The following is a 24483-nucleotide window of genomic DNA, read 5'->3' as shown; positions in this document are numbered from 1 at the left end:
ATTTTGTTGTCTCACAGATCTAGCTGCTACCCGGGGCCAGCGGGGGGTGGGGCCTGTCCTCCTCTGGAGGCAGGAAGGGAAGAGCCCTCCTTGTCCCACCCTGGCTGCGGGGGGGGGGGGGGGGGGGCACTGCCAGCGATCCTTGGCATTTCCTGGCTTGTAGCTACAACGCTTCAATCTCTGTTTCTGTCACCCCACAGTCACCTTCTCCCTGTGAGTCTCTACCTTCTCTTCTTATAATGACACCAGTCATACTGGATTACAGTGCACCCCAATGACCTCATCTTAACTTGCTTACCCCTGCAAACACCATGTTTCCACATAAGGCCACAGTCACAGGTACCAGGGTTAGGACATCAACATGTCTTTGGAGGGGACCCAGAACAACACTTCTCTCTCTGGCCCTCCTCCTCTTCTCCCTCTCTCTACATGCTTTGCCACGATGGCACTCATTCAGGTCAGTGTCTTTGGTAATGGCCAAATTGTCCTAAACACCACCTGGAGCCTCAGTGACCTCTTGAGGAAACGAGACAACTCCTCGCACTGCCCCTCACCTAAAATCTTCCTTCCTATCATTCCCTGCCCCTCATGGCTCCTTCTTCCTCCTTTTTACTACGTCTGACCTTCTTTTAAATTCTTTTGAATTGTTTGATCTGTTCCCCTTCAAAATCCTTCCTTCCTCCACCCCTGGATCTACCCTGCCAGAACCTTCCCCTTCCCACTCTGGCCCCTCGGCTCCTGTAGTCACCGGCCCTCCCCTTGTCAGTGTTCCCAAGGGACTCAAGTACCCCAAGAGCAATCACCCAAGGCTGAAAAAACTAACTGGACACAGAGGGAATATTAAAGACACTTAGATGGGCTTTGGAGACACCCAGAGGGCCACTTGGTCCTCCTCAGCCCTTTGTCCAAAATTTAGTCCACAGCTCAGAAGATGATATATCTCTCCTTCTCTCTCTCTCTCAAAGAAAAAAAAAAAAAAGTAGTCTTGAATGAGACTCTGGGAGAAACAATTGCAGAGAGAAGTAATGCAAGGTATCCAGGATGCACACTTGTTAAGGGAAAGGAGAGTAGATTTGCCCTAAAGTAACGACTGGGTGTTTAAGAATGAGGAAGAAGAACGTGAAGGACAAAGTCTGAATGGAAACAGAAAGTTGTAGAAGCTTCATAGAAAGGGAATTTTATTTGTCGTGGTCAATGTTGGCTGAAGTTTGATGGGCTTTATTTATAAGTTTTTCTTTAAAAGAACTTCAGTATTAAATATTATACTGATGCAAAACTAAACTTTTATTTTGTCTCCGCTAAACAAATGAAATCTTCCTACTTCGGGAAATAGCCAAAGTTCTTTACGATCATGTTTTCTCTATTTATTTTATTTATTTATGTATTTATTTATTCATTCATTCATTTATTCATTCATTTAGAGAGCAGGGAGGGGCAGAGGGAGAGGGAGAATCTTAAGCAGGCTCCGTGCCCAGCACAGAGCCCAATGTGGGGCTCGTTCTCACGACCCTGAGATCATGACCTGAGCCGAAATCAAGAGTTGGATGCTTAACTGATTGAGCCACCCGGGTGCCCCCACCTCCTTTTATTTTTTAATCTTCTTTTGTCACTTCGATTTTAGATTGATCTTATTTTGTTTTGCCTGCCACAGGAACAAATTTCCTTGCCAATTGCATTATTTTTTTAATGAACTCTTATCAGATCTTTCACTTTTGAAAATTATCCTAATAAGCAAACCACAACCATTTTAAGTCTTTTGTGATCTACAGATAGTTCATTTTATTCTGATGCTTCCCTTAACCGTTTGCAAATCAGCTACCTGCCACAGTGCTTCGACTCTGACAAAGGATGGTCTCAGAGCCACAAGGGAAGGGCTCAGACAAGGACCCTTAAGCACAGGCTTCTAATGTCATTGCTTAAACAGTTTTGAGATACCACTGGACTGAGTGGGCATTTCCAGCACTAACAAGGAAATTAATGGGTTCATGAGCTGCTAATCCAAGATGGAGCAGAGCAAAACTTACACAGAACTGAGTAAGCTGTTGAGGGATGATTCGAGTTTTGTGAGGCTTTTTTTTTTTTTTTTTTTGAAATTTTACTAATACTTTAATATTCTGTTTTCTGGATGTAAGGAACTCCTTTTTCTTTTCTATAATTTTAAAGGCTATTCTTTTGAAAAAATAGAAATGAAACATTCTAAATGAAACATTTCTAATGAAGCATTATCTTTTTCTCTTTGTCTGATCCCTCCAGAATTTGGAAACTCTTTTTGAGTATTCTTATTTTCATGGTGATATAACTATTTGCATAGGTTTAGTAAGAATCTGATCTCTTTATTAATAGGATATAATAGAAAACATTGGTTGTACAACAAAGGCTTTGTCCAGAATGTTATATCTGAGAAGGAATTAGGTGTGGCCAGTTAGTTTTAAGGAAGTAAGGTTGAGGGGCGCCTGGGTGGCTCAGTTGTTGGGCGTCTGCCTTCCACTCAGGGCGTGATCCCAGAGTCCTGGGATCGAGCCCCACATCGGGCTCCTCCACTGGGAGCCTGCTTCTTCCTCTCCCACTCCCCCTGCCTGTGTTCCCTCTTTCGCTGGCTGTCTCTCTTTGTGTCAAATAAATAAATAAAAATCTTAAAAAAAAAAAAAAAGGAAGTAAGGTTGAGTTTTTAGAGCCAATGCTTTACGAAGCCCTCTTGCAAAAACCAGCCCATGGTATCTGGCTTACAGCGTTTGCAGACTTACAGAGGAGTAAAATGTTCTTTTCCTGGCAAGCTCAGATATGGGCTATTTGAGGGACCTTGAAAAGAGAGGAATTCACCCACATCTATGCATCATACAGGTGAAATCTGATGGTGAGTTCTTGGCTTGGCTTTTAAGCCTCAAGAAGCTTTTTAAAGTCCATTCTGAGATTTCTTATGAAAACTTTCAGCAAAGCAAACTTGAAAAGGCCTGTCCATTAAATCATCGTTCTTCCTGCACCTCTGTAAATAATCAGGTCATATCTAATGAGACTAGCTTTATTTTATGGTCAAGAATGATCTTTCTTTGTGATTATCTTTGACCAAAAGAGGGAGAACTCTAGAGAGAATTTTTGTGTTTCAGGGGAAAACAGTAGCACAACCTGCGGGTTATCAGATCCTGGCCCTGCTCATTGTTTCTGAGCTAGTCTGAGCCTCTCTGTAAAGTGCAGGTAACTGATGGACGTGAACCCCTGTAAACTGAACCAGATCCTATCATCTTGCACACATTGTCAAACCTTGTTAAATTTTTGCTGCTTTTGTTTTCCTTCAGTATCCGTCTACAACCATCCAAACTAACATTTCCAATCGTTCTCCCCATCTCTTGCCTTGGCGCCACCAAGAACTAAAATATGACTGACCAGATCCTCCTGGAGACTTTAGGTTGCCTTGCCGTTGGCTTTTTTCCCCGGCATCTGAGGAAATACTGCAATCCAAAGCCTCGATAGACCTCAAAAGACTCCTCCCCGCAGCAGCCCAAGCACAGGCTGGCCTGCTATACAAGGCAACCAAGACCATGGATGGCATTTCCAAGAGCACTGACATCTTAGCTTCAACAAATTCAATGAGCAGTGCTGGATTACCACCTGCCTCTTGGAATCTACTGGAATAGACAGCCCTAGGGTGCAACTCCTGGCTCTTTACCTAAAATAACTATTTATATTAATATTTCTCTATTTCACTCTGGTCATCCTTCTCTTAACGTGCCTGATCAGTCGGATTCTAAATCAGCTGATCTTATCCAGAACCTCTAGATGCTTGGACTGATTTTGCAGCAACAATGCCAATGAGAGTTTAGATGATTTTTCCACTCAGGAGATTTAAGACCACCTTTGAGCTGTTCAGTGATAAATGACACTTATTCATCTTGAACAAAAGGAGGGACTGACATCGGGCACCTGGGTGGCTCAGTCGGTGAAGCATCTGCCTTCAACTCAGGTCCTGATCCCAGGGTCCTGGGAATCAGTTTCTCCCTTGTCCTCTGCAACTTCTCCTTGCTCATGCTCTCTCTCTTTCCTCCTGTTCTCTCTCTCTCTCACACAAATAAATAAAATATTTTTTAAAAAAGAAGTTATAAAAAAAAAAGACGGGACTGACAATTCTGAATTTTTAAAGAATTTTTGATTGTAGTAAAACACACAACATTAAATCTACCATCTTAATCATTTTTAGGTATACAGTTCAGTAGTGTGAAGTGCACTCACATTGTTGTACAATCAATCTCCAGAACTCTTTTTGTCTTGCAAAATTGAAACTTTATGCCCATTCAGAAATAACTCCCCACTCTCCTCTCTTCCCAACCTCCAGTAACCACTGTGCTACTTTCTGTTTCTGTGATTTTGATGATTCTAGAGACCTCGTGTAAGTGGAATCATACAGCATTTGTCTTTTGGGCACTGGCTTATTTTACTTAGCACAACGTCCTCAAGATTCCTGGGCGTTGTAGCATGTCCGAGTTTCCTTCCTTTTTAAGACTGAATAATATTCTACTAAATGCATTTACCATGTGTTGTTTATCCATTCACACATCAGCAGATGATAATGCTGAACATTACCTGAGCCCTGTGTTCTTAGAAAACAGTAGTCAAGAAATCCCCCTACACTTTCGTGCTTCAAAATGGCTTTCTGCAAAGAACCACAGTTCACGTGACTTAGATAAGACCCATGGATGCCTCTCTGTTTACTTAAGACAAGACCAGACACAGACTCTCCATCTTCCCCTTCCTTGTCTCATAAAATGATTAGCTGAATTGTTTGTCCCCACCAACGAATCTGGATAAAATACTGGCTAATGCGACTTGACCAAACTTTAGTCAAGCTTCCCCCCTTCCCACAGGCCCCTGAACTCTGACCCCCAGATCAGAATACAGAACAGCCTTTCCTGACCACACCAGTCTGCAGAAACTTTTGAGACTCTTGCAGATCTTCTGTTCAGAATGTTCTCCCTGTTGCAATAGTCCCATTCTCCTATTGCAATAGTCTTCTCAAATAAAATTTCTCCATACCTTAGTCTAGATTTGTTTTTATTTGACCAGGGTTAGGGAGAAAGTGCTGAGAGTAGTACACTAGATGCAAACTTTGAGGACCATGGGTGTGGTCCCAGGCTTTATGCAGGTATAATTTCTTAATCCCATTTTATAGGTAAGGAGGTGGATCTATGAGAAGGCCAAAGGACATGCTGACAGTCACAGCACAATGAGAGAGTGGGAATCCCATGCTATCTCTGATCTCATACGGGGCCCTTTCCAACACGAACATGCCTAATCTTGGTCAATGTTTGCAGATGATGAAAACATTCTCCGGTATTCTAGGAAAAGGGAAATGGATCCAACAGTGAAAAAAATAAACAGAATACCCAGAGCTTAAAGGAACGTCTTTCGGTCTGTGGAAATGAATGAAAACCATCCAAATGAGAACAAACGAAGGCTATTTATTCGGAGGTTGCCCTAGCAACGAAGTCGGTCACGTCACTTACCTTGGGCAGAGACTCAAGGGTAGGCAGGAGACTGGCAAAGTTTTATAGTGGATAAAAAAGAAGGCTTCAAGTGTGCCCTGCCTGGAGACTGGAGGCATGGGGAAGCTATACGCAGGCCAAGTAGAAGTGGGGGATCCTGTGTGACGGGTTAGGGACGCATGTTGGCTTTCTCCCATTGGTCCTGAATTAGCAATGGATGCAGACACTAGGCAGACTGTCCGTGGCAGAGTCCTGGCTGTGTGGGGCTGTCTGCCACAGGGGTTATGGGCTGGCTGCCTGGACTGGTTCTGGGGGTAGCAGGTTGGCTTTCTGGGCTGGTTGTAGCAGGTTGTAGGTCAGAGTCCTGTTTTTATAGATTGTTGGATCCTTGTATATTCATTCTGTCTGGTCTCTCAGGGACGCTGCATTCATAAGAGGCCTTCACACCAGCCCTGCAAACGATCGCACACTCAGACCAGCGATGGCAGCAAGAGGCTTGCAGAGGAGAGAAAGCATGTAGAGGCTAAGTTGGTTTCCACTGTCTTCACTCCTACCCCCACGTTGTCGTTTTTTTTACTAACAGGTGAAAAGCTGAGCCTGAGCCTCGTCTCTGGCTGGCCAGGGCTCTCAGTGATTCACAGACTGAGACCCTCCTACTTGGCTTCCATGGCTTCTTGGTTCACAGACTCTCAGAAAATCCAAAGGACGACAGCCGCCTCCTCGCGTGGCCTTCATAGTGAAGAGACGGGGGAGAGAGGCCCAGAGATGACAGTGTTTGGGTTCTGGTCTAACTCTGCTGAGATGTCCTGGAGGCCACCGAGGAGGCTGGATGTCCTCAGGGAGCTCAGCCAGTGGGCGAGATGAGTGGGTTCCACACACGCACGTTCCCACACCTGCTACACGCTGTCTCGGCTCCGAGCTCGTCAACTCTGTCTCAAAACTTTGCCTTTCCCTAATTCCCCACTCTGACTTCCCTTTCGCCCCTCAGTTCCTAGTTGCAGCGTTACCTCTACGAATACTTTCCCACACCCCAGACTCCTCAACACACATACGTCCCCGCAGAGCGCCCTGTGCTCACTTTCCTGATGGCGCATTCCGTGCTGCTCCGGGGCTTTTAGCCTCTTTCCCCCAAATAATCATAAGATCCTGAAGACCACCCCTAGACTTAGTTCCTGTTGTCTGTCTCATTCCTAACATCGAGCAGCCCTCAGACATTTGGAGGGTGGGCAACACAGAGGGGGGCATGCGGTGGAAAGACTTGACTGATGGAGGACACATGCCAGGGCCAAGTCCGAGCGAGGTGGGGACCTGCCATGGAGTCAGTGGGGAAGGGCTTTGAGGCGGAGCTGTGAGAGGAGTGAAAGCTTGGGGAGGACGGGGAGTGGCTACGGGGAGGGTGAGAGTGGCCTGCAGCTTGCATCCTTGGAGGAAAGGGACAAGGCAGAGGTGGCCAGATGGAACTGAGACTTGAGGGGTCAGGGGGGATGGGCACAATGGGCAAAGGGGAGGGGGAGAGACAGGCTCCCAGCTGTGGAATGAAAGACTCACGCGGATGACGGGCCAGCGTAGGGAACAGAGTCAGCAGCATTGCGCTAACGCTGTATGGTGACAGACGCCGGTCAGCCTCGCGGTGAGCACAGCTGTATGGTGACAGACGCCGGTCAGCCTCGCGGTGAGCACAGCGCAGCACGCAGACTAATGCAACTTGTGTCTCAACTGTACTCGGGTTTCCGCAAAACGAGACGAAGCAGGGCTCTGTAAAAACTTGAATGTTCTGTTTCATCACATACTAGCCGTTTAACTGCACGTAAGCGATTTAAGCTCGTTCTGCCCAGGCTCCCCCCTCATACACTGAAGATCATACCAGTCATCCCCGTGGAAAGCTGTTGCAAGGATTAAGTGCGTTCACATGCCTGGAACGCTTAGAAGAGCCCAGAGTAAGAACTATGAAGCTGCTTCCCAGTTTTGCATTATGTTAAACACGTCATCCCATAGGCAAGAGGAGGTTAACACTTCTACTCTCGGGAAGGGTGAGATACGGTCAGTTTTGTCCAGAAAGACAAAAGGAGGAGGGGTTGGGGGATCGGGACTGGAGGGCAGAAAAGCAGCTGGGAAACCATTTCTTACAATAGCCCAGTAGGCGGTAAAGACAGACCTGACCTAGGGCGGGAGCGGAAAGGGGAAGCAGGATTGAGTCTCATGGCAGGATTTAGTGCCTGGCTAGAACTGGGTGGAGAGAGACTGCAAGAAGTCCAGGAAACCCCCCAGATTTCTGATTTAGGCAGTTGGGTGAGTAAGATATATAAATTCAAGGAGTTTGTGAGCCCTTCCTATGTGTCAGACCCAGAGCTGGACTTTGATGCAAAAGCTGTGGAGGAAATGGTCCAGGGACGCAGCGAGCCAGCCAGTGACCACAGGAGACTTGAAGCTCTGTCTCCCAGTTTATTCACTTTTCCAACGAATCCCCGTGCAATCCGAGACATGGATAAGATTTCTGACCCACGCATCACAGCTCTCCCCCTTGGAGGAGGAACAAGGAAAGTTCGGACACAGAGGAGGGTGGGAGGGGGAGCTATGGAATTGCTAGGGCGGTCCATACCAAAACAAGCCACCTCCTTCTGGCAAATTTCTCTTATCCCATTCATTCTGATGCAAAAATGTTACATACACTTTGCCTCTAACTCCCATTTTTATCATTGCAGACAGATCTCTAATGTTAATTTTCTTTTTTTAAAAATATTTTATTTATTTATTTGACAGAGAGAGAGCACAAGCAGGGGAAGTAGCAGAGGGAGAGAGAGAAGCAGACTCTCCACTGAGCAGGGAGCCTGATGTGGGGCTCGATCCCAGAACCCTGGGATCATAATCCGAGCAAAAGCAGGTGCTTAACCGACTGAGCCACCCAGGCGCCCCTAATGTTTATTTTCTAAATTTCAAAAAGCGTTGTAGTTTAAAATTGCTATTGAAGTAATGAAAAAAATCCTATTGGAATTATGCATTCAAGATGTCTTTCAAGTACTTTTCCCCAATTTCATCTTAAAAAGCAATTTGGATTTTTGTTATTAAGGATAATCTGGCTTGGTGAGTGTGTCAGTGAAGTTAGGAAGAAAACCAAGCAAATCCCGGGACGGTAACATCCAAGAACCAGCACGTCCCTTCTCACAAACCCATGGCCCCTCCAAGGGCCCTCTGTGCAGCGGAAGGAAGTGTTCATCAAACTCCAGGCTCCAAACATCCCTCGACGATGGACAATACCGTTAGAGTCACACGGAGCCTGTGCGTGTTGTTACTTAGCGGAATGCGCAGGGTCCCATGTGAGTGCAGCTTTGTTTGAGGAAGGCAGACTGGCTTCTTGCAGGAAGGTTCATCCAAAGTGAAAGGAACTGGCAACTTGCAGCTGCCCGTCAGTGCTTGATAATATTTGTCAGGAAGCTAGCTTCTGTTCCTTAATTAGCCCAGTATTTTTTCAAGTGATGAGAATGGCCTGGGCATGGTGGGGGGCAGTGGGGAGGAAGTGACAAAGAACAGTAATCAAAAGCTTTTGCCCATTGTCTCTGCCCCGTCCAGCTCCACCTGGCCCAGTGTCAATTTCTGGACATGCTGGGGGAGAGTTCCGTAGCTGACGCAGCAGGCAAGCGGTGGAGAGTTCGGCTCTGCTTTCGGGACGGATACGTCACCACATTTTGAAGGTGGGAACTTCATAAGAATCAAGCACCTAACTAATTCACTAAGAAACACAGCACTCCAAAGGAGTTATAAATGACTCAGAAAAATCGTGAAAGGAATCTTACGTATTTCAGATGCAGCATTCACACCACGGTACTGCCAACAGAAAACTAGTGGCTTTGGAAGAAAGCCACTGTCTTTTCTTAATTGCAGGTGCAGAAAAGAAAAACTTAGAGAGATGACAAGCTAGATGGACATCTATCATCAGAGCCTGGGATCATGACAATCCTGGTGTGATAAAGTCATGGAAGAGAGGAGTACTTAATAACAGTGCTCCTAGCTTGAGGGCTTGCTTGCCCTAAGTTCCAAGTCCGTGTCGTGAGAGCTTCATATATGGGAACATGCTCGTCCCACACACTCTATGAGGAAGTCTCGGGAAGTGGATGGATGTCTAGTGCTTATACAGCTCATCCTGGGATCGAAGTGTCCATCGAGGCTCACACGTATGCCTTCAGGAAATACACGAGTAGCTAAAACAAAAGCACGTTCTGATGCAAAAAGAACAGAAAAAAAGCTTTAAAATAAAGAAAAAATGAGCCACACCTCATATTAATTGTTCTGATTTGTATTCTGAATGGTTTATTCTTGTCTCCCTGTTGCCAGATTTGATGAGGCGGTGAATCCTGGAGAAGGAAAATTCTTAGAAACCGATTAAGGGGAGAGGTCAAGATGGGTGAGTTTCTAGCGTCTGCTTTCAGGTAGGCTCAACTTTCCTCCAGAAATGTAACCAGGCTGAGCCAAGCTTATAGATAATTGCATTCATCATGCAAAAACAAACCAAAATGCAACTCGGGGTATGGGTTCATAGATATTTCAAGTCAACCTGGCTCAGGGTTTGAAATGTAGGTATTCCCCCCCCCCACCTTTGGAGAGATTCTCAATGCATTAAAAAAAGGCCAATAACATGAATAACCTGCACTTTGTCTAAATGGTAGGAAAAGCTATTTGACAATTGAACATCTTGATGCCAATTTAAGGCCTTGTTTTCCTAAAGTACACAGAGAGTAAGTAACGTAAAAAAGAACTTGGTTTTTAAATGCTTTACAAATAAAACCACTCCTCTTTTCCTCCAACCTGCTGTAACTCCCACCTCAGTAACGCAACTCTGGATAACTGTGCCAAACCTCTCTCTGAAGTATTTTCTTCAGGACCAAGGAAACCTAGGACCTCTTCAGATGAGGGCATGGAATTTGAAGACAGGGTTCCTCGGATTAGGAAAATGGAAGTGTGGCTACCAGTAGAATCGAATCCAACGTCTCGGCTGATTCATGACTCAGGTGTCATTGTCCTAGAGGCCAACCCAAGCAAATTAACAAATTCTATCTGTGGAGAAGTTAGGAGGAGAGTAGAGAATAGTAGAGGTTTCCTCCGCCCCACATTTCTTTACATTTAGTTTTAGTAAAACCTCTCGGTGTTGCAGCCAAGACTAAATAGGTGATGATCCCTTGGAGCTCAGAGTATCAGAAATGTGCTGCCCACATCCGTGTGGCCATTTGAATTCTTTTAAATTGCTATTCTTAAGTACTGACCTAGGGCTAGTGAGCAAGCAAGTCAGAAGCTTCTGCAAAGCTCTGAGATTGTTAAACTGGGTATGAAGCCCACCTGAGAGCTGACGCTCCGAGAATTCTGCCCATCACCTTGATTTACGCCCCGTCGTGCTACCCAGCCTGGGGTTATGCATTGCATCACCTGAAGGGCTTATCCAATGACTCACGAACACTTAACTGCAGAGAAACGCCAGCAATTTTAAAAGCACCTAAAATTTGAGCCTCATATTTCCACAAAGAGATTGAAATGCCAAAGCGAAATAAAGCCCAGTGATTTCCTCTCTCTCTTGTCATTCTTGAACTCAGGCATACTACTCAGGGTCTCTCTCCATACTTGACTGATTCTTCAGAAGGCTCATTACTGGTGGACCTTGGTCAGGACTCCCAGGCCTCTTACAGTTCCAGAGTTCCATAAGGTCATCTTAAACCATGACAACCACAGTACATCTCAACTAAAGAATTTGAACACCCTGGGACAGCTGCAGGCAGTGCTGTTTCCCAAGCAAAGGGGAAGCCCCCATCAGCTGAGCCCTACTGTCTATGGAAATGTATACATGGGAACAAAAAGGGACTAAAGGAGAGAACATGTCCTTGTGTTTAACTTTACCAGGATATCAATTCACTTGCTCAGAGACCACAATTCACAAAGTCATAAACTTGTTTTTGGTACAGTGCAACTTCTCGCCATGGTTCGCATTTTGGGGGGTGGCGTCTGAAATGCTTTCACCTTCTTGCAAATATTAGAATTTCCTATGGTGACATCTCTAGCTCTGTCTTTCTCAAAACTCCCTTCTTCCTTTCCATCCTTAAAAATCTCTCGATCCCCTTGGGTCCTGCATCGGCTCCCTGCTCAGTGGGGAGTCTGCTTCTCCCTCTGCCCTCTTTCCCTGCTTGCGATCTCTCTCTCACTGTCTCTCACTAATAAATAAGTAAAATCTTTTAAAAAATCTCTTGATCCCTCTATTTTTGAAAAATTTATTGTGAAAATCTTAAACATACCAAAGCAGAGAATAATCTATCACATAATTTAGGCAGTCGGCATACTGCCCATCTTGCTTTATCTACGCTCACACCCCCTTTTTCATCCTCCCCCCATAAATTATTTTAAAGCAAACCCAAAACATCCTATCATGGCTTTTGTAAATATTTTATTTATGAACTTCTAAAAGATGCAGATCTTTTAGAAATATCGTTTTTATTTACAGATAAGAAACAGGCTGAATGTATTATATTCATCAATAAGAAGTCGGAACACGTAACAAAGCAAGACTGGAAAGATTTAGAAACTCCCATAAAGTCATGAGTCAGGAAAGAATTCGTTCACCCCAAACCTGCATCTTCTGCTGCTTCAAGCTCTGTCCTTTCCAGCTGTATTCTGTGGCCTCTCTGGCAACCTGTCCCTACCAGGGGATGGCTCTGCTGAGTAAGCCTTTGGCCTCAGATTTAAGGGGAAAGCTCTTCCGGCACGTCATGTGCCTAAAGCCCTCAAGAAAGTTCTCACAGTAAACCCAGAATCTTGCCCAGATGGGTTTCTGTTTCTGTGGCCTTCCCTGACACCTTCATTCCAGGGTCCTGATATTTCTCAAGGATCTGGGGCCCAAGTTCTCAGGGAAATAGCCACTGACGAGGACAAAAAAGAAAAGAAAAGAGAAAAGGAAATAGCCATGGTACCATTATCATAACTGGAAAAGAAATTCACAGTACATCTTTCATATCAACTAACCAGGGAGAGTTCAGTCCATCTCCCCTTTGATCCAAGCATCTTGGTGTCTCAGATGCTGCACTGAGCCTGGGGACAGGCCGCCTTGTTTCCAAGAGCACAGCCTGCCCACACATGGACACTCAGATAGGTCAGGGACCTCACCAAATGAAGTTCGCAGCTTTCCCTTCCCTCCAGTCTGAGCCTCCCTCCCCCCGCCCCCGCCCCCGCCTTTTGTGCCACTATATCCCCAACAGCTTCCCAAGGATTTTGTGGCAGGTGCCAAAGGCCACGGCTCTGGAATTCCATGTCTGTGAGGCGTGCCTCACAATGATCCGTCCACTTTGTCCCCACATTCTTTTCCATCAAGAGATCGAAAGTTCTGGAGCCCAATGATTTGGCCTTGCCACTTAACTGTTTGATTCTCCCCAAGGCCATTAAACATGGGTGTCAGTTTATAGTCCAACAAAGGGGAGTGAGCTATGGGGCAGCCTGTGCAGTCTAGACCGGCTTCCAACAAGTAGGGCGAACACGAGTTCCTCGCAGAGCCCCTCCACCCGCCCTGTGATGCTCCTGTTTCAGAGGACAGAATTCCTGGCCCCCAGCCCAGGCTGCAGACCAGGGTGGCGGGGAAGAAGGTCAAGGCGGAGTCAGGCGGGAGATCTGTGCTGCCGGAGCGCGCCGGCTCTAGGCCATGGCCTTGCACCTGACACATGGGATCCGTCCCACGAGAGTGGCTGCCTCAGGGCCTTGAGAGTGCTGAGGGAGTCTCCCCCACCCTTTGTCCTCAGCTGAGTCCAGACCCAAGCTTGCTCTCGGCCGGCAGCGGGGCTTGGGCGTGAGGTCCCCACAGTAAATGACTTTCCCCACTGGCACCACATCCTCCTTTGCAACAGGACACAGACACAGCAGAGGCCTTGGGATGCAGGAGCACCTTCTGACCTCCAGCCACCCCACCGCAGCCTGCTCCGAGCCAGAGGTGCCTAGAGCAGTCCTCAGGCTCCCAAGAGCCTACTGTGGAAATTCCGGGAATTGTGTCAGCTGGCTGTTAAACACGGACACTATTAAAAATTAAATTATATAAATTTATAATTTAAAAGCTTATAGTACAAACAGCTAATAAATACTGAAAACATCATATATCCTAATTAATTTACTGCATTTTACTATATTATGCTTTCGACGTTATTTACAACGAACCTGTCTCTATGGTGAAAATACAATGGAAATGGTGCAAGACAGCCAAGTTCCCCACAAGTTCAGGGACTCCACAGGGAGGCATGAAATCACATTGCTGGGGAGTATTTACACCCCACAAATGACACTCAAAAGGCGGAAGGGCTTAGTCTCGAGAGAGCAGAATGTGAAACACTTACCGACACAGGCCTGTCTGACTGATCTCCAGGGTTCTAGACCCCCGGGCCCGTCCTCAGCCCAGCTCGCTGAAACCACGCGTGTGTAGAACTTAAAGAGAGCAAGGGACAAATTAGTACCACAGCGAAGAGAATCCGGGAACGCTTTAATCCTGCCTCCAATCTTGGCCAACTTTCCCTATGAGGCTCCCAAGACAGACTGATTTACCCGAGTCCCTCGGGTGTTGATACACGGCCTCAGTATCCCCCGGGGACCCGCGCCGGGAGCTGCGGGCAGAGGCCTCTCTCCTCCCGCTGCCCTGCTCCTTGCCTTCCGTCTTACCCTGCGCCCACACCTCTAGCCATCTCAGACTTCCCTCATTCCTCAAATACGCGGTGCCAGCGGTTTACAAACCCAGAAGCCTGCGGGAACCCCCCTGTGGCAACTTGGATGCTGGGCTCCGAGAGGGGCAGGTGTTCCTGTGGTCCGCCGCCGCTCAGCCCCATGTGCTCGTGCAGCGGAGGGGCCAGGCCCTGCCGTGATCGTATTTGTCAAGAGAAATCAGGAATCTGGATCTTCGTAAAATAAGAATTTCCCTCATTTTAGGTAAAAAGTATTGCAAATGTTCATAAATTGTAACTACACGAGGTGGCTATGCTCACCTGCCGTTCGGTGGCAATCATTCCACAATACACACGCACATCAAATCCGTACACTGTGCGTGTAAAACACAATGCTGTGTGTTGATCGTCTCTCAATAAAGCTGGAGGAAAAGAAGGTAAATGAAACACGCTGCATTTCTCAGCTCCTGGGAAAAACCCTTTTATCTCATGAGTGCTGCAGACGAAGCCCACCGATGGTGAGAGGTGCTGAGCTCGCAGGCCCCCAACGTGAGGCCTCCCCCTCGCAGCCCACCCGACTTGGCCACAAGCACCCACGCCTCCTGCCAGCACCCCGCAGTAGACGGGAGCGGCCGCTCGCGGCTTTACCGCCTCAGGCTTTTGAGGAAGCCTCACGCACAACCTAGAAAGTTCAGACGTGCGGGCGGTTCTCCCCAGGGCACCTTTAGCCAATAGGTGAAAGGGGCTGGTGACTCCGAGGCCGGCATTCCTGCTGGGACGATTCTGAGGCACTTCTCAATGATTCCTCAGGGACACCCCGCGGGGTGGAACTCCGGCTGCCCCGAAGGCGAACAGGCTCATCAGCCGTCTCTGCTTTCTCTGAGTTCTCACCCGCGGGGAGTCACCCCCAAGCCAGCTTCCTGCACCCTAGTCCTTGTCTCGGTTTGCTTTCAGGAAACGCAAACCGCCAAGGTGCATGGGTGCTCTTACCCGGGTTCTCACACATGTGGTCTCCCGTCCGGAACAGCCCGAACAGCTCTTCGACGGGCCGCTGAAGGTCAGCTCCTCGGGAAGCCGCCTCTGACCCTCATCTCGTCGGGGCCGTGGGATCGCACGGCGCTGTGCCCCCAGCGCCACACTCCCGGACTCGCAACCCTTACGAAGCCGCAGTACGAAGAACCTTCCGTTCTCTGAAGTTTTAACACATTCATTGGATCCTACGGACCCCATTCCCATTCTTTTTTTTTTTTATAAATCTTTTTTTTTTTAAGATTTTATTTATTTATTTGACAGAGAGAGACAGCCAGCGAGAGAGGGAACACAAGCAGGGGGAGTGGGAGAGGAAGAAGCAGGCTCATAGCGGAGGAGCCTGATGTGGGGCTCGATCCCGCAACGCCAGGATCATGCCCTGAGCCGAAGGCAGACGCTTAACCGCTGTGCCACCCAGGCGCCCCTCCCATTCCTATCTTTACAGGTGAGGAAAACGTTGCCCTGTAAAGGAATATTTAAGAGCACAAACAGAAATTCACAGATGTAAGTAGCAAGTTTTTTGTTGTTTTAAATTTCTGACATTAGATTTTTTTTTTGTGTGTGTGTCTAGAAGTCCAATCTGGGTCTATGTTTTATTTTATATTTTTCTCATCAGGCTCACACTTTCTTCTGCCTTGAACACACGGAGAATGTTTTCACATCCCTGTCTACTAGTTCTATCATCCGTTTCACTTCTGAGTCTGGCTTTTCATTTTTAAGACGAAAACAATTTGGGGGCGCCTAGATGGCTCAGTAGGTTGGGCGTCTGCCTTCTGCTCGGGTCATGATCGCAGGGTCTTGCGATTGAGCCCCTGCTCAGCGGCGAGTCTGCTTCTCTCTCTCCCTTTGCCCCTCCCCCCACTCTTGCATGCTCTCTGTCTCTCAAATTAATAAATGGAGAAAATCTTAAAAAAATTTTTTTAAGTAATGACTAAGATCTCTTTTGGGGATAATTAGTAATCTTGAAAATTGCACTAAATCATTCATAGGGTATCAGAAAATACAATCCTCAGACAAAGCTCTAAATATATCTTGTTCAAATAGCATTCAATGTAATAGGGATTTAGGGATGATATCAGAAAACTTTGAGGGACAGTAATCCAATCTCTCATGTCAAAATAAAAATTAGACATGAAACATAATTTACCATGCACTGCCTTCTTCTGTTTCTAAAGAGAATGTTAAAAAGTTTGGGCCTGGATTAGACATCAGTGACTGAATACAATTGTATTTCCATGAGTTTTTTATTTAAATAGTGAAATATTAAAACAAAGACCCAGGGGTGCCTGGGTGGCTCAGTTGGTTAAGGCGTCTGCCTTTGGCTTGGGTCATTGATCTCTGGGTCCTGGGATTGAGACATGCATCGGGCTCCCTGCTCAGCGGAGAGCCTGCTTTACCCCCACTCTCTCTCCCTGTTGGCCCCTGCTTGTGCTCTCTCGCTCTCTCAAATAAATAAACAAAACCTTAAAAAAAAAAAAAAAAGACCCAGATTTACGTAGTGAGTTTTATTTACACAAACACAAGATTTCCATCAACAGTTTCAATTTTAGATGCACTTGGTGGCAACACGGCCTCTAAAATGTATTAAAAGAAAAAAGGAGTACACGCTTAGCTTAAACTTTGTTGTTAAAGCACTTTAAATCCTGCTTTCATCATACTTTACCTGAAATTAGAATGGCTATCCCCACTACACAGGTTAGAAAACTGAGGGTGGCAAATGAGGCCCAGACTCGAGTTCAGAGATCCTGGCCCATTTTTTGGGCAACATCTTCCACTAAAACCCAGTAGCTGCCAGGAGTAGAGAGGCCTTGATCAAAAGCCAAATTAAAATCTTTCATTAACTCATATTGAACATGGAATCTGGCTTAGGCCAGAGTGAGGTCAAGAGTCTCTCAAGGTCCATTTAGTACTTTTAAACAGAAAAGGCACTACATTCAAAGTCTGCCCCAATAAGATTGTATCACAACCAGGTTCTTGAAGACTATTGCTCCAAAGACAGGATCCCGCTCGATACCATGCTTTTCCCCACTGAATGCTAGGGGCTTCCTCAGGTGCAGCTGACCAACAATACAGCCCCCAAACGTGTATAACATGTCACCCCAAATACCCATTCTGAGTTTCTTCCCAAACGAATGCGCGCAGGACCAGTGCGTGTCTTCCTGTGTGAAGGACTGCACTCGAGGCTTCCATCTCCCGGTTTCTCGTCTTAGCGAGGCAGATAACGTATCTCGCAGGAAAGGAACTGCACTTCCAGACACGCTAAGTACCTGGCTCACTTAAAGAGCTGGTACTCAAACCTGGATGTGAACCTGGAGCCGTGCTTCCTACAAAAGGAAGGGGAAACCACGAAGATGGACTTTAAGAGTAAGCTCGCAATATACTGGAGGTCATAACCAAAGCCGAAGTACGTGTGTGCGTGCGTGTGCATGCACATATGTACACACACATGTATGTTTATACGTAATACAAGTTTTGGGGGTGTCACTTTTCATAATCTCCTCGGTTTATGGTTTTAAATTGAAATACAACACAGACTTTGAACAGTGCACAAATCATAAGCATACAGCTCCATGAATTTTCAAAAATTCGATACATCCAGGGAACCAGCGCCCTGTTTAAGAAACAGAACAGTACCAGCCTCGTCCGTGTCCTGTCCTTAAGTTTACTTTCTAAGGCAGCCTTTAGGATTAGAATCAAAGTCAGATGTCCATCAGAAGCAACAGTTAAACGATGTTCATTTTCCGACTCAAAGACCACAAAGAAAGAGGTTTTAAGGCTCAAGAGGTGCATTTTAAAAAATTATCTTTATTTAGGTTTCTGATTCAGCACATGTATCAAAGACTAATCAACATAAAGTAGATAAGACATTAATTGAAGTCTTACATCTCTCTAAACTCTGACCAAGAATGTCAAGATTGCCACTATTACCAGAACGCCAACCTAGTCAAGTTGTAAACAAGCTACCATGAAATACAGTGTGCACGGAGATGCAGAGGCAGACATGCTAGCACGGGGCTCTCCTCTCTTCCTTGGTGATGTCTTGCCGTTGGACAGTCCATTTTTGCTTTCCATGCGGAGTTCCAAATAGAGTCCAAAGGCTCAGGGTCAGCCTGATCAAAGCCTCTTCCGGAGGAATGCACTCTTACACTGCTGTGCCTGCAACTTTGTTTTTGCCAGGATGAAGTTCAGATCAAGATGTACACGACAATCTCGAGGACGGTGCAAACCGAGTCAAGAACTGAAGGTGAGCAGTAACCCGAGTGAAGGCATCAACGCACACCCACACGTGCTCACACGGCACCCACGCTGTCGTGAACACAGGATTCCTTGCACCGCCTCACGAGAGGCAACCAGGGCTCGGCCGTTTACCACGACTGCTGAGCATTCTGGAAAATGCTCCCCATAATTTCATGCTAACAGCTGTGTGTGTACGTTCAAGAAAGAAAGAAAGAAAGAAAGAAAGAAAGAGAGAGAGAGAGAGAGAGAAAGAAAGAAAGAGAAAGAAAGAAAGAAAGAGAAAGAAAGGGAGGGAGGAAGGAAGGAAGAAAGAAAGAAAAGAGAAAACAAGAAAAAGAAACCAGAAACGAAAACCTAGAAACCCCTTAATCTCTTACAATGGCTCTTGAGCAGGGAACTCGTGTAGCAGCGTCAATGGCTGGCTCTTGAATAAATTTGGAAATAAAAGGTTGTTTTACTCTGTATTTCTTTGGTAGTTACCACTACGAAGTTTTCAGTGTTGGTTACCTATAAGACAAGTACTAGACAGAAGATCAAGTTACACGGGAATGATTCTTCTGTACTTGTAAGATAAAAGCATTGCGCTCTCGAAGCACGAGTTACTACGCTTTTTCTTGCCTTATTGGGCACCCTCTATAAGCAAGGCTTCGTGCAGGAAAAGTCCATGTCTACCTAACAAAGGGCGATACATATTCTATTCCCCTACAATGGAACAGTTAACAAAAATTCACATTATCAATGATCTGTGATCAAATCAGTTAGAAGTCAATTACCAAGGGACAGCAGCCCTTGGTGCCAAAGCCAAATTCTGGTCACACATTCATCCCAGGGTTGTGGTCAGTATCTCAGGAGCTCAGAATTTAAACTCCTTTCCATTAACAAAGGAGCAAGTTAAATTAAATCTTAAATACTTCCACCATCTGCCAAAATTCTAGAATTCTGTCCAGAATGCCAGCATGCTTGATGAGAGAAAGCAGTTCAGAGCCCAGAGAGGTGTCAGGTATTAGAGAAGTCAATTTGGTTTTGTATAAAAGGCATGGTAATCTGGCAACGGAGTAAGTATGCTAGTAGCAGCACAGTGGTAGCCAAGGGGCTCTGTCAGCAAGACAGGGAAACGAAGCTCCTGAAGCCGCTGGTGAGCCCGCCTGCCCACGGGCCAGCTCCCGATTTGACAAAGGCCTCCGGCGAATCGCTCCAGGGTGCTGTAGGACGCGTGGGCCACAGCAATGGCAGTTACCCCATTCAGCCCCCATGAGAAGCGCCCGCGGTAAGTCAGCCTCCCGTGGGTGAGGGGACTCTGGCCTCCATGCGCTTGGGGTCTGAATTTGATGGGCCCCTGGTGGCTAAACGATCACCAAGAACGGCCCTGGCAGGTGCACTGCCCGCGTGTGACGGGTGCCACCCGGGCTCAGAGACCGCTTGAGAAGGACCTGAAACAGCATAGATTCAAAAGAGTAGTGTTTGTTCTACCAGTTCTGAATGTCCACAGGGAGAGGCAACTAGATTTATGTTGAAAAAGTGCTGTTTGAAGGAGCTGTGTTTTATTTTGAAATGAAGTGACGAGTCTAGGGGAACCGGCACTCCATTTCTGCAAAGTCTGAAAGTCAAGAACTTGTTTCTAAAAGGCATTTGTCAGGAATGGTTTGCTCACGCCAAGTGCTTTTTTATTTACCATATGGCAATGTTTTGACTTCTGTGCTTTCGGGAGGGAACTCCATTGACAGAGAAGCGGAGGGAAGCTCGTTATGTTATGGACTTTCTCGTTTGCACAAGCCGCTATCCAACAGCATTAAATTCTATCAGCTCGCGAAAGAGTCTTGTAAACATAGACCATACTTCTCCTATGAGAAAAACCAAGAACTGTACCATGAAGGCAAAATGGGTTTGCCTCCTCTCAGAATTCCTCGGAATGGCAATGTACCACAAGGGGCAGCGGGCTATTGGTGAGATCCCCGGGTTTGCTATGACCCTGTCTGATTGAATTAAAAACCTACAGCCTCGGTAATTAAATGCCAAACTTTTCCCCCTTATTTGAGAACTGTATTATGATTATGTCTATTATATAGAGATTATAAATAAAATTTATACAGACCAATTGGGGAGTGAAGTTCAGTGATGGAAGCAGGAAGAGGTGAAAAATCCTATTGTTGCTTTTACTGTCAAGTTCTTAAAATGCTAGTCAAACACTATTTTCCAACAAGACTTGTTTCATTCTGTAATTCTTAAATACGCATTCGAAGGCAAAAATGGAAGTTTCTATACTGTACACTATTAAATATCTACAATGTCACGGTTCCTTATTGTTAGGAGTGTGTTCAATAAAGAGCTAGCTATTAGAGATGGGTGTCACAAAACATGGACTCTTAAAAATTACTGATAAATTAATTTTCAGTTCTCTGATTATATCCAACAGATACACATTCTCATCATAAAATATACATTCTCTAGTAAGTTCTTTTCGTCCACAGCATATATAAATATGCAAACACAGGTGGTAAAAATCACTTTACTACCAAAGTACAAAACAGTAACTGCTGAAAAGCAAAAATAAAGATGTTGCAAGTATTAAGAAAAGAGTGACTCGGTGTTCCACTTCCAAGTGAAACCAAACGATTTATTTGTGCTAAATGCATGGAAATAATGTATTCAGAGTATATCTGCTTGTACACAGCACTTGCTTATACCGGGCGACACAGGCGCTCGTCAAGCTAACGTGCTACTTTCTCCTCACCTCTTGTCTTTTCTGCCAAGCAATAAGGTATTCTGTGGCCGTTATGCCAAGATATTCCTATAATGTTCATTTCAAATAGTACTTTCTAATAATATTTTGCTCCTTTAAAATATTTGTTCAAACTCTATTTTAGGGGATCACGAAGAATGGAAAGGGGAAAATAGCTGTTTTTGTTACAATCACGTTGCCTTCTGCAGCAGAAATCAAAGAATGTGTCTAATCAGCCATCAAAACCACTGGTGGGCAGGACAACATTTATCCACTCGTGTTAGAGGGGGCGGTCTGGGTAGGTTAACACGACAGATAAGGAAAGAATCACACCTTAATATACAATAACTATCCATCCCACGTGTATGTGGGTAAGGTACAGCCATGTGATCCATTACTTTAGCCTGTTTCACAAGAGACATGGATGTTGACATATACTGAAAATAACCTATAAAAAGTGTATCTGTAGAAAGCTCTACTAAAGAGTATATAGTCTTGGGCACTGATGCATCTAACTTTCCATTCTACACCGAAAGCTAGATTTTCAAAGGTCTGAATTGTAGTGCTGAATTATGGGTATGTTTGGTAAACACCATTATAATGGGGGAGGCGGGGGGGGGGGAGTAACAGCTCAGTAATTTTCTGCAAATTCATGGAAAAAAAAATATAAAAAAGATATCCCTTTTTATTTTACAAACCTAAAAGCCAGGAAAATGAAGCTCTGGGGCCAAGCAAAAATTGCACACTGCTGCTGAATTACCAAATATCGAATAGCACATGTTCCAGCCAGGGAATGGACGTACGTGTAGATTCAAGTAAAACACTGATGGAAAAAGTCGTCTGTTTAGTGTTGTAGACCCACAACACTGGCTGCGTTTCCGACAAACACTTACAACACGATTAATGGTGAAGCCTAGATAACCTCAGTGCAAATAAGTCAGATCCAAAAATGCCAGGGAAGGAAGCCTTTGGCGTTGAGTAGACGGCTCCACTGTACGAGTCCCGACGGGAGCTGCAGACTAAGCACGTGCATTAAGGCTGGGAGGAGGGGTGCGCCGGATGCTGCGAAGGGGCGGGCTGCGCGGTGGCTGCCGAGGGGGCTGCAGGCTGCATGGGTGGTGGGGGTGGAGGCGGAGGGGGCTGGACCGGGGTCTGTGTGTTGGGAGACGGAGGTGGCGTGGGCCGTTTGAATTTGTCAGGACTGTTGCTTCTCCGTGGTGAAGGCCTCTGTAGAGAGGACAGAACAGAACGTCAGTCTGGGTCCAGACGGCTCATTTCTAACAGCCTGACAAGCGGGGGCTGGTGAAAAAGGGGAGCGACAAAGACAAAAAACTAGCAAGTTCCGGGGCGCCTAGGTGGCGCAGTCGTTAAGCCTCTGCCTTTGGCTCAGGGCGTGATCCCGGCGTTCCGGAATCGAGTCCCACATTGGGCTCCTCCGCTGGGAGCCTGCTTCTTCCTCTCCCACTCCCCTGCTGTGTTCCCTCTCTCGCTGGCTGTCTCTCTGTCAAATAAATAAATCTTTAAAATAAATAAATAAATAAATAAATAAATAAATAAATAAATAAATAAGAAACTAGCAAGTTCCTTGTCTATCCTACTGGTTTCTGAACGACTGATGAAAACGTAAACCAGGTGGCATTTGCACCTATACCCATGAAAAAGCTATGCAAAATTACTATGAAACTTGCATTGACCTAACTACTGGACTTGGGTCCTTCGATGGGACAGTCCTAGAATTAAAAAACAGCGGTCATCCTCCACTCTGATCTTTTCTGTCCCCTGTATGTCCCCAAGTTCCTTCTATCACTCAAGTAACTTGTCAACAGCCTGAAAGCCGCAGTCCAACCAGATGTTTCTTTGACATAAAGCCCATCAAACCAATAAAAACAGCTTCAGAACTACCTCCTGCTTTTGTAGAGTAAGAGTCTTCCTTTAAGGATTCCCTTATCGGAAATACCCTCACTTCTCTCCTATCCTCAAACCCCCATTAGCTACATTTCTAATTGCTCTAGTAATCAACTTAATGACCAGCTCTAAAGAAAAAACTCCCGAGTGAAGTCTGAACCAAACGCACTTAAGGCTCCTTCTAATTCCAGGAGAGAAAATTCTGAGTGAAACCAGAAATAAGGCTAATTTCAAGAAGAATACTGAGGATCAGTGAACTGTGAAGATGCAGACAATAAATATTTTAGACATTGCGGCAACCAGCACTGATTTGTTATGGCAAAGAGCTGGCCAGAGTTTAATTAAGTCACTGGCCAGGGTTCAAATTACATTTCACAAAGCATCATTTTTCACAGAAAGTGAAGCTGAAGTTTTGTCTCCTGGGAAGGATTTTAGTTTCCACACCAGGATTTGGTATCAAACTTCCGGTGGGAGGGAGAAGAAGGGTCAAGGTCTAAGGGCATCACCCCTGGTCTCCTGAGGAGGAGAAGCTGCTACCACCAACAGGAGTCAAGGGTGGCTTCCTCCCCTACGGATACTTACTGTGATGCCATGGGAGGCTCCCATGTGCTGCACATGCAGACCTGGGGAATTGTAGTAAGACATTCCGGCTCTAGTCAGTGAAGTTGGTGGCGTGAAACCAACTGTGTGACTTGCATATGATAGACCTGAAATACAACAAGAACAAGTATTACTGCAAACTCCATTGTGTGGTGTCCTCAACTATCTGGAAGACTTTAAAATGCAAAAGTTCTCAGTCATCAACAAAAATTAACACAGATGAGAAGAGTGCTGGGCTCATGAAATGGCCTCCTGGGTAAAAGGGGATATAAAAGTCAAGTCCTAGAAAGAACAGAGAGCCCAGAAATAGGTCCTCACATAAAAGATCAAATAATCTTCAACCAAGGTGCGAAGAGTACATAACGGGGAAAGGGCAGCCTCTTCCACAAATGGGACTGACAATCCACATGCTAAAGAATGAAACTGGACCCCTACCTTATACCATACACCAAAATCAACTCAAAATGGATTAAAGACTCAAACATAAGACCTACAACTATAAACTTAGAAGAAAACACAGAGGAAAAATTCATGACATTGGTCTTAGCATTGATTTCTCAGATGTGGCACCAAAATCACAGCCACAAAAGCAGAAAATAGACGAGTGGGACTATATCAAACTCAAAAGCTTCTATAGCTAGGGAAATAATCAACAGAAAGGTAACCCATGGAATATGAGAAAATATTTATAAACCATGTATCAGATAAGGGATTGGTATTCAAAATATATAAGGAACTCCTACAGTTCAATAACAAATAACCCAATTAAAAATGGGCAAAGGGCTTGAATAGACAGCTCTCCAAAGACATACAGTCAACAGGCATATGAAAAGATGCTCAACATCAGGCAACA

General features: G+C 45.6%; 1 protein-coding gene and 1 long non-coding RNA gene across 3 annotated transcripts in view; one reads left to right on the top strand and one right to left on the bottom strand.

The window, feature by feature from the left end:
* Positions 1-8313: 8313 nt before the first annotated feature.
* Positions 8314-9747, top strand: LOC103667737. Of its 2 annotated transcripts, none has more exons than XR_569844.2 (3): positions 8314-8355; positions 9042-9163; positions 9354-9747. It is a non-coding gene; the product is annotated as an uncharacterized LOC103667737 (long non-coding RNA). The 2 variants fall into 2 exon arrangements; XR_569845.2 differs by lacking the exon at positions 8314-8355 and adding an exon at positions 8387-8788.
* Positions 9748-17954: 8207 nt separating this feature from the next.
* Positions 17955-24483, bottom strand: part of LOC103667987 (coiled-coil domain-containing protein 6) — a 107425-nt gene continuing 100896 nt past the window's right edge. Inside the window, exons 8-9 of the mRNA XM_040624773.1 lie at positions 23613-23737; positions 17955-22352 (exon numbers count right to left, since the gene is read on the bottom strand). Of these exons, the coding sequence (XP_040480707.1) occupies positions 22158-22352; positions 23613-23737 (320 nt within the window). The 3' untranslated portion in view covers positions 17955-22157. The remainder of the gene's footprint in view (positions 22353-23612; positions 23738-24483) is intronic.

Source organism: Ursus maritimus, unplaced genomic scaffold (assembly GCF_017311325.1).
Source record: "Ursus maritimus isolate PB19 unplaced genomic scaffold, ASM1731132v1 scaffold_7, whole genome shotgun sequence".
NCBI lineage: Eukaryota > Metazoa > Chordata > Mammalia > Carnivora > Ursidae > Ursus > Ursus maritimus.
This window is presented reverse-complemented; position numbering and strand designations above follow the sequence as displayed.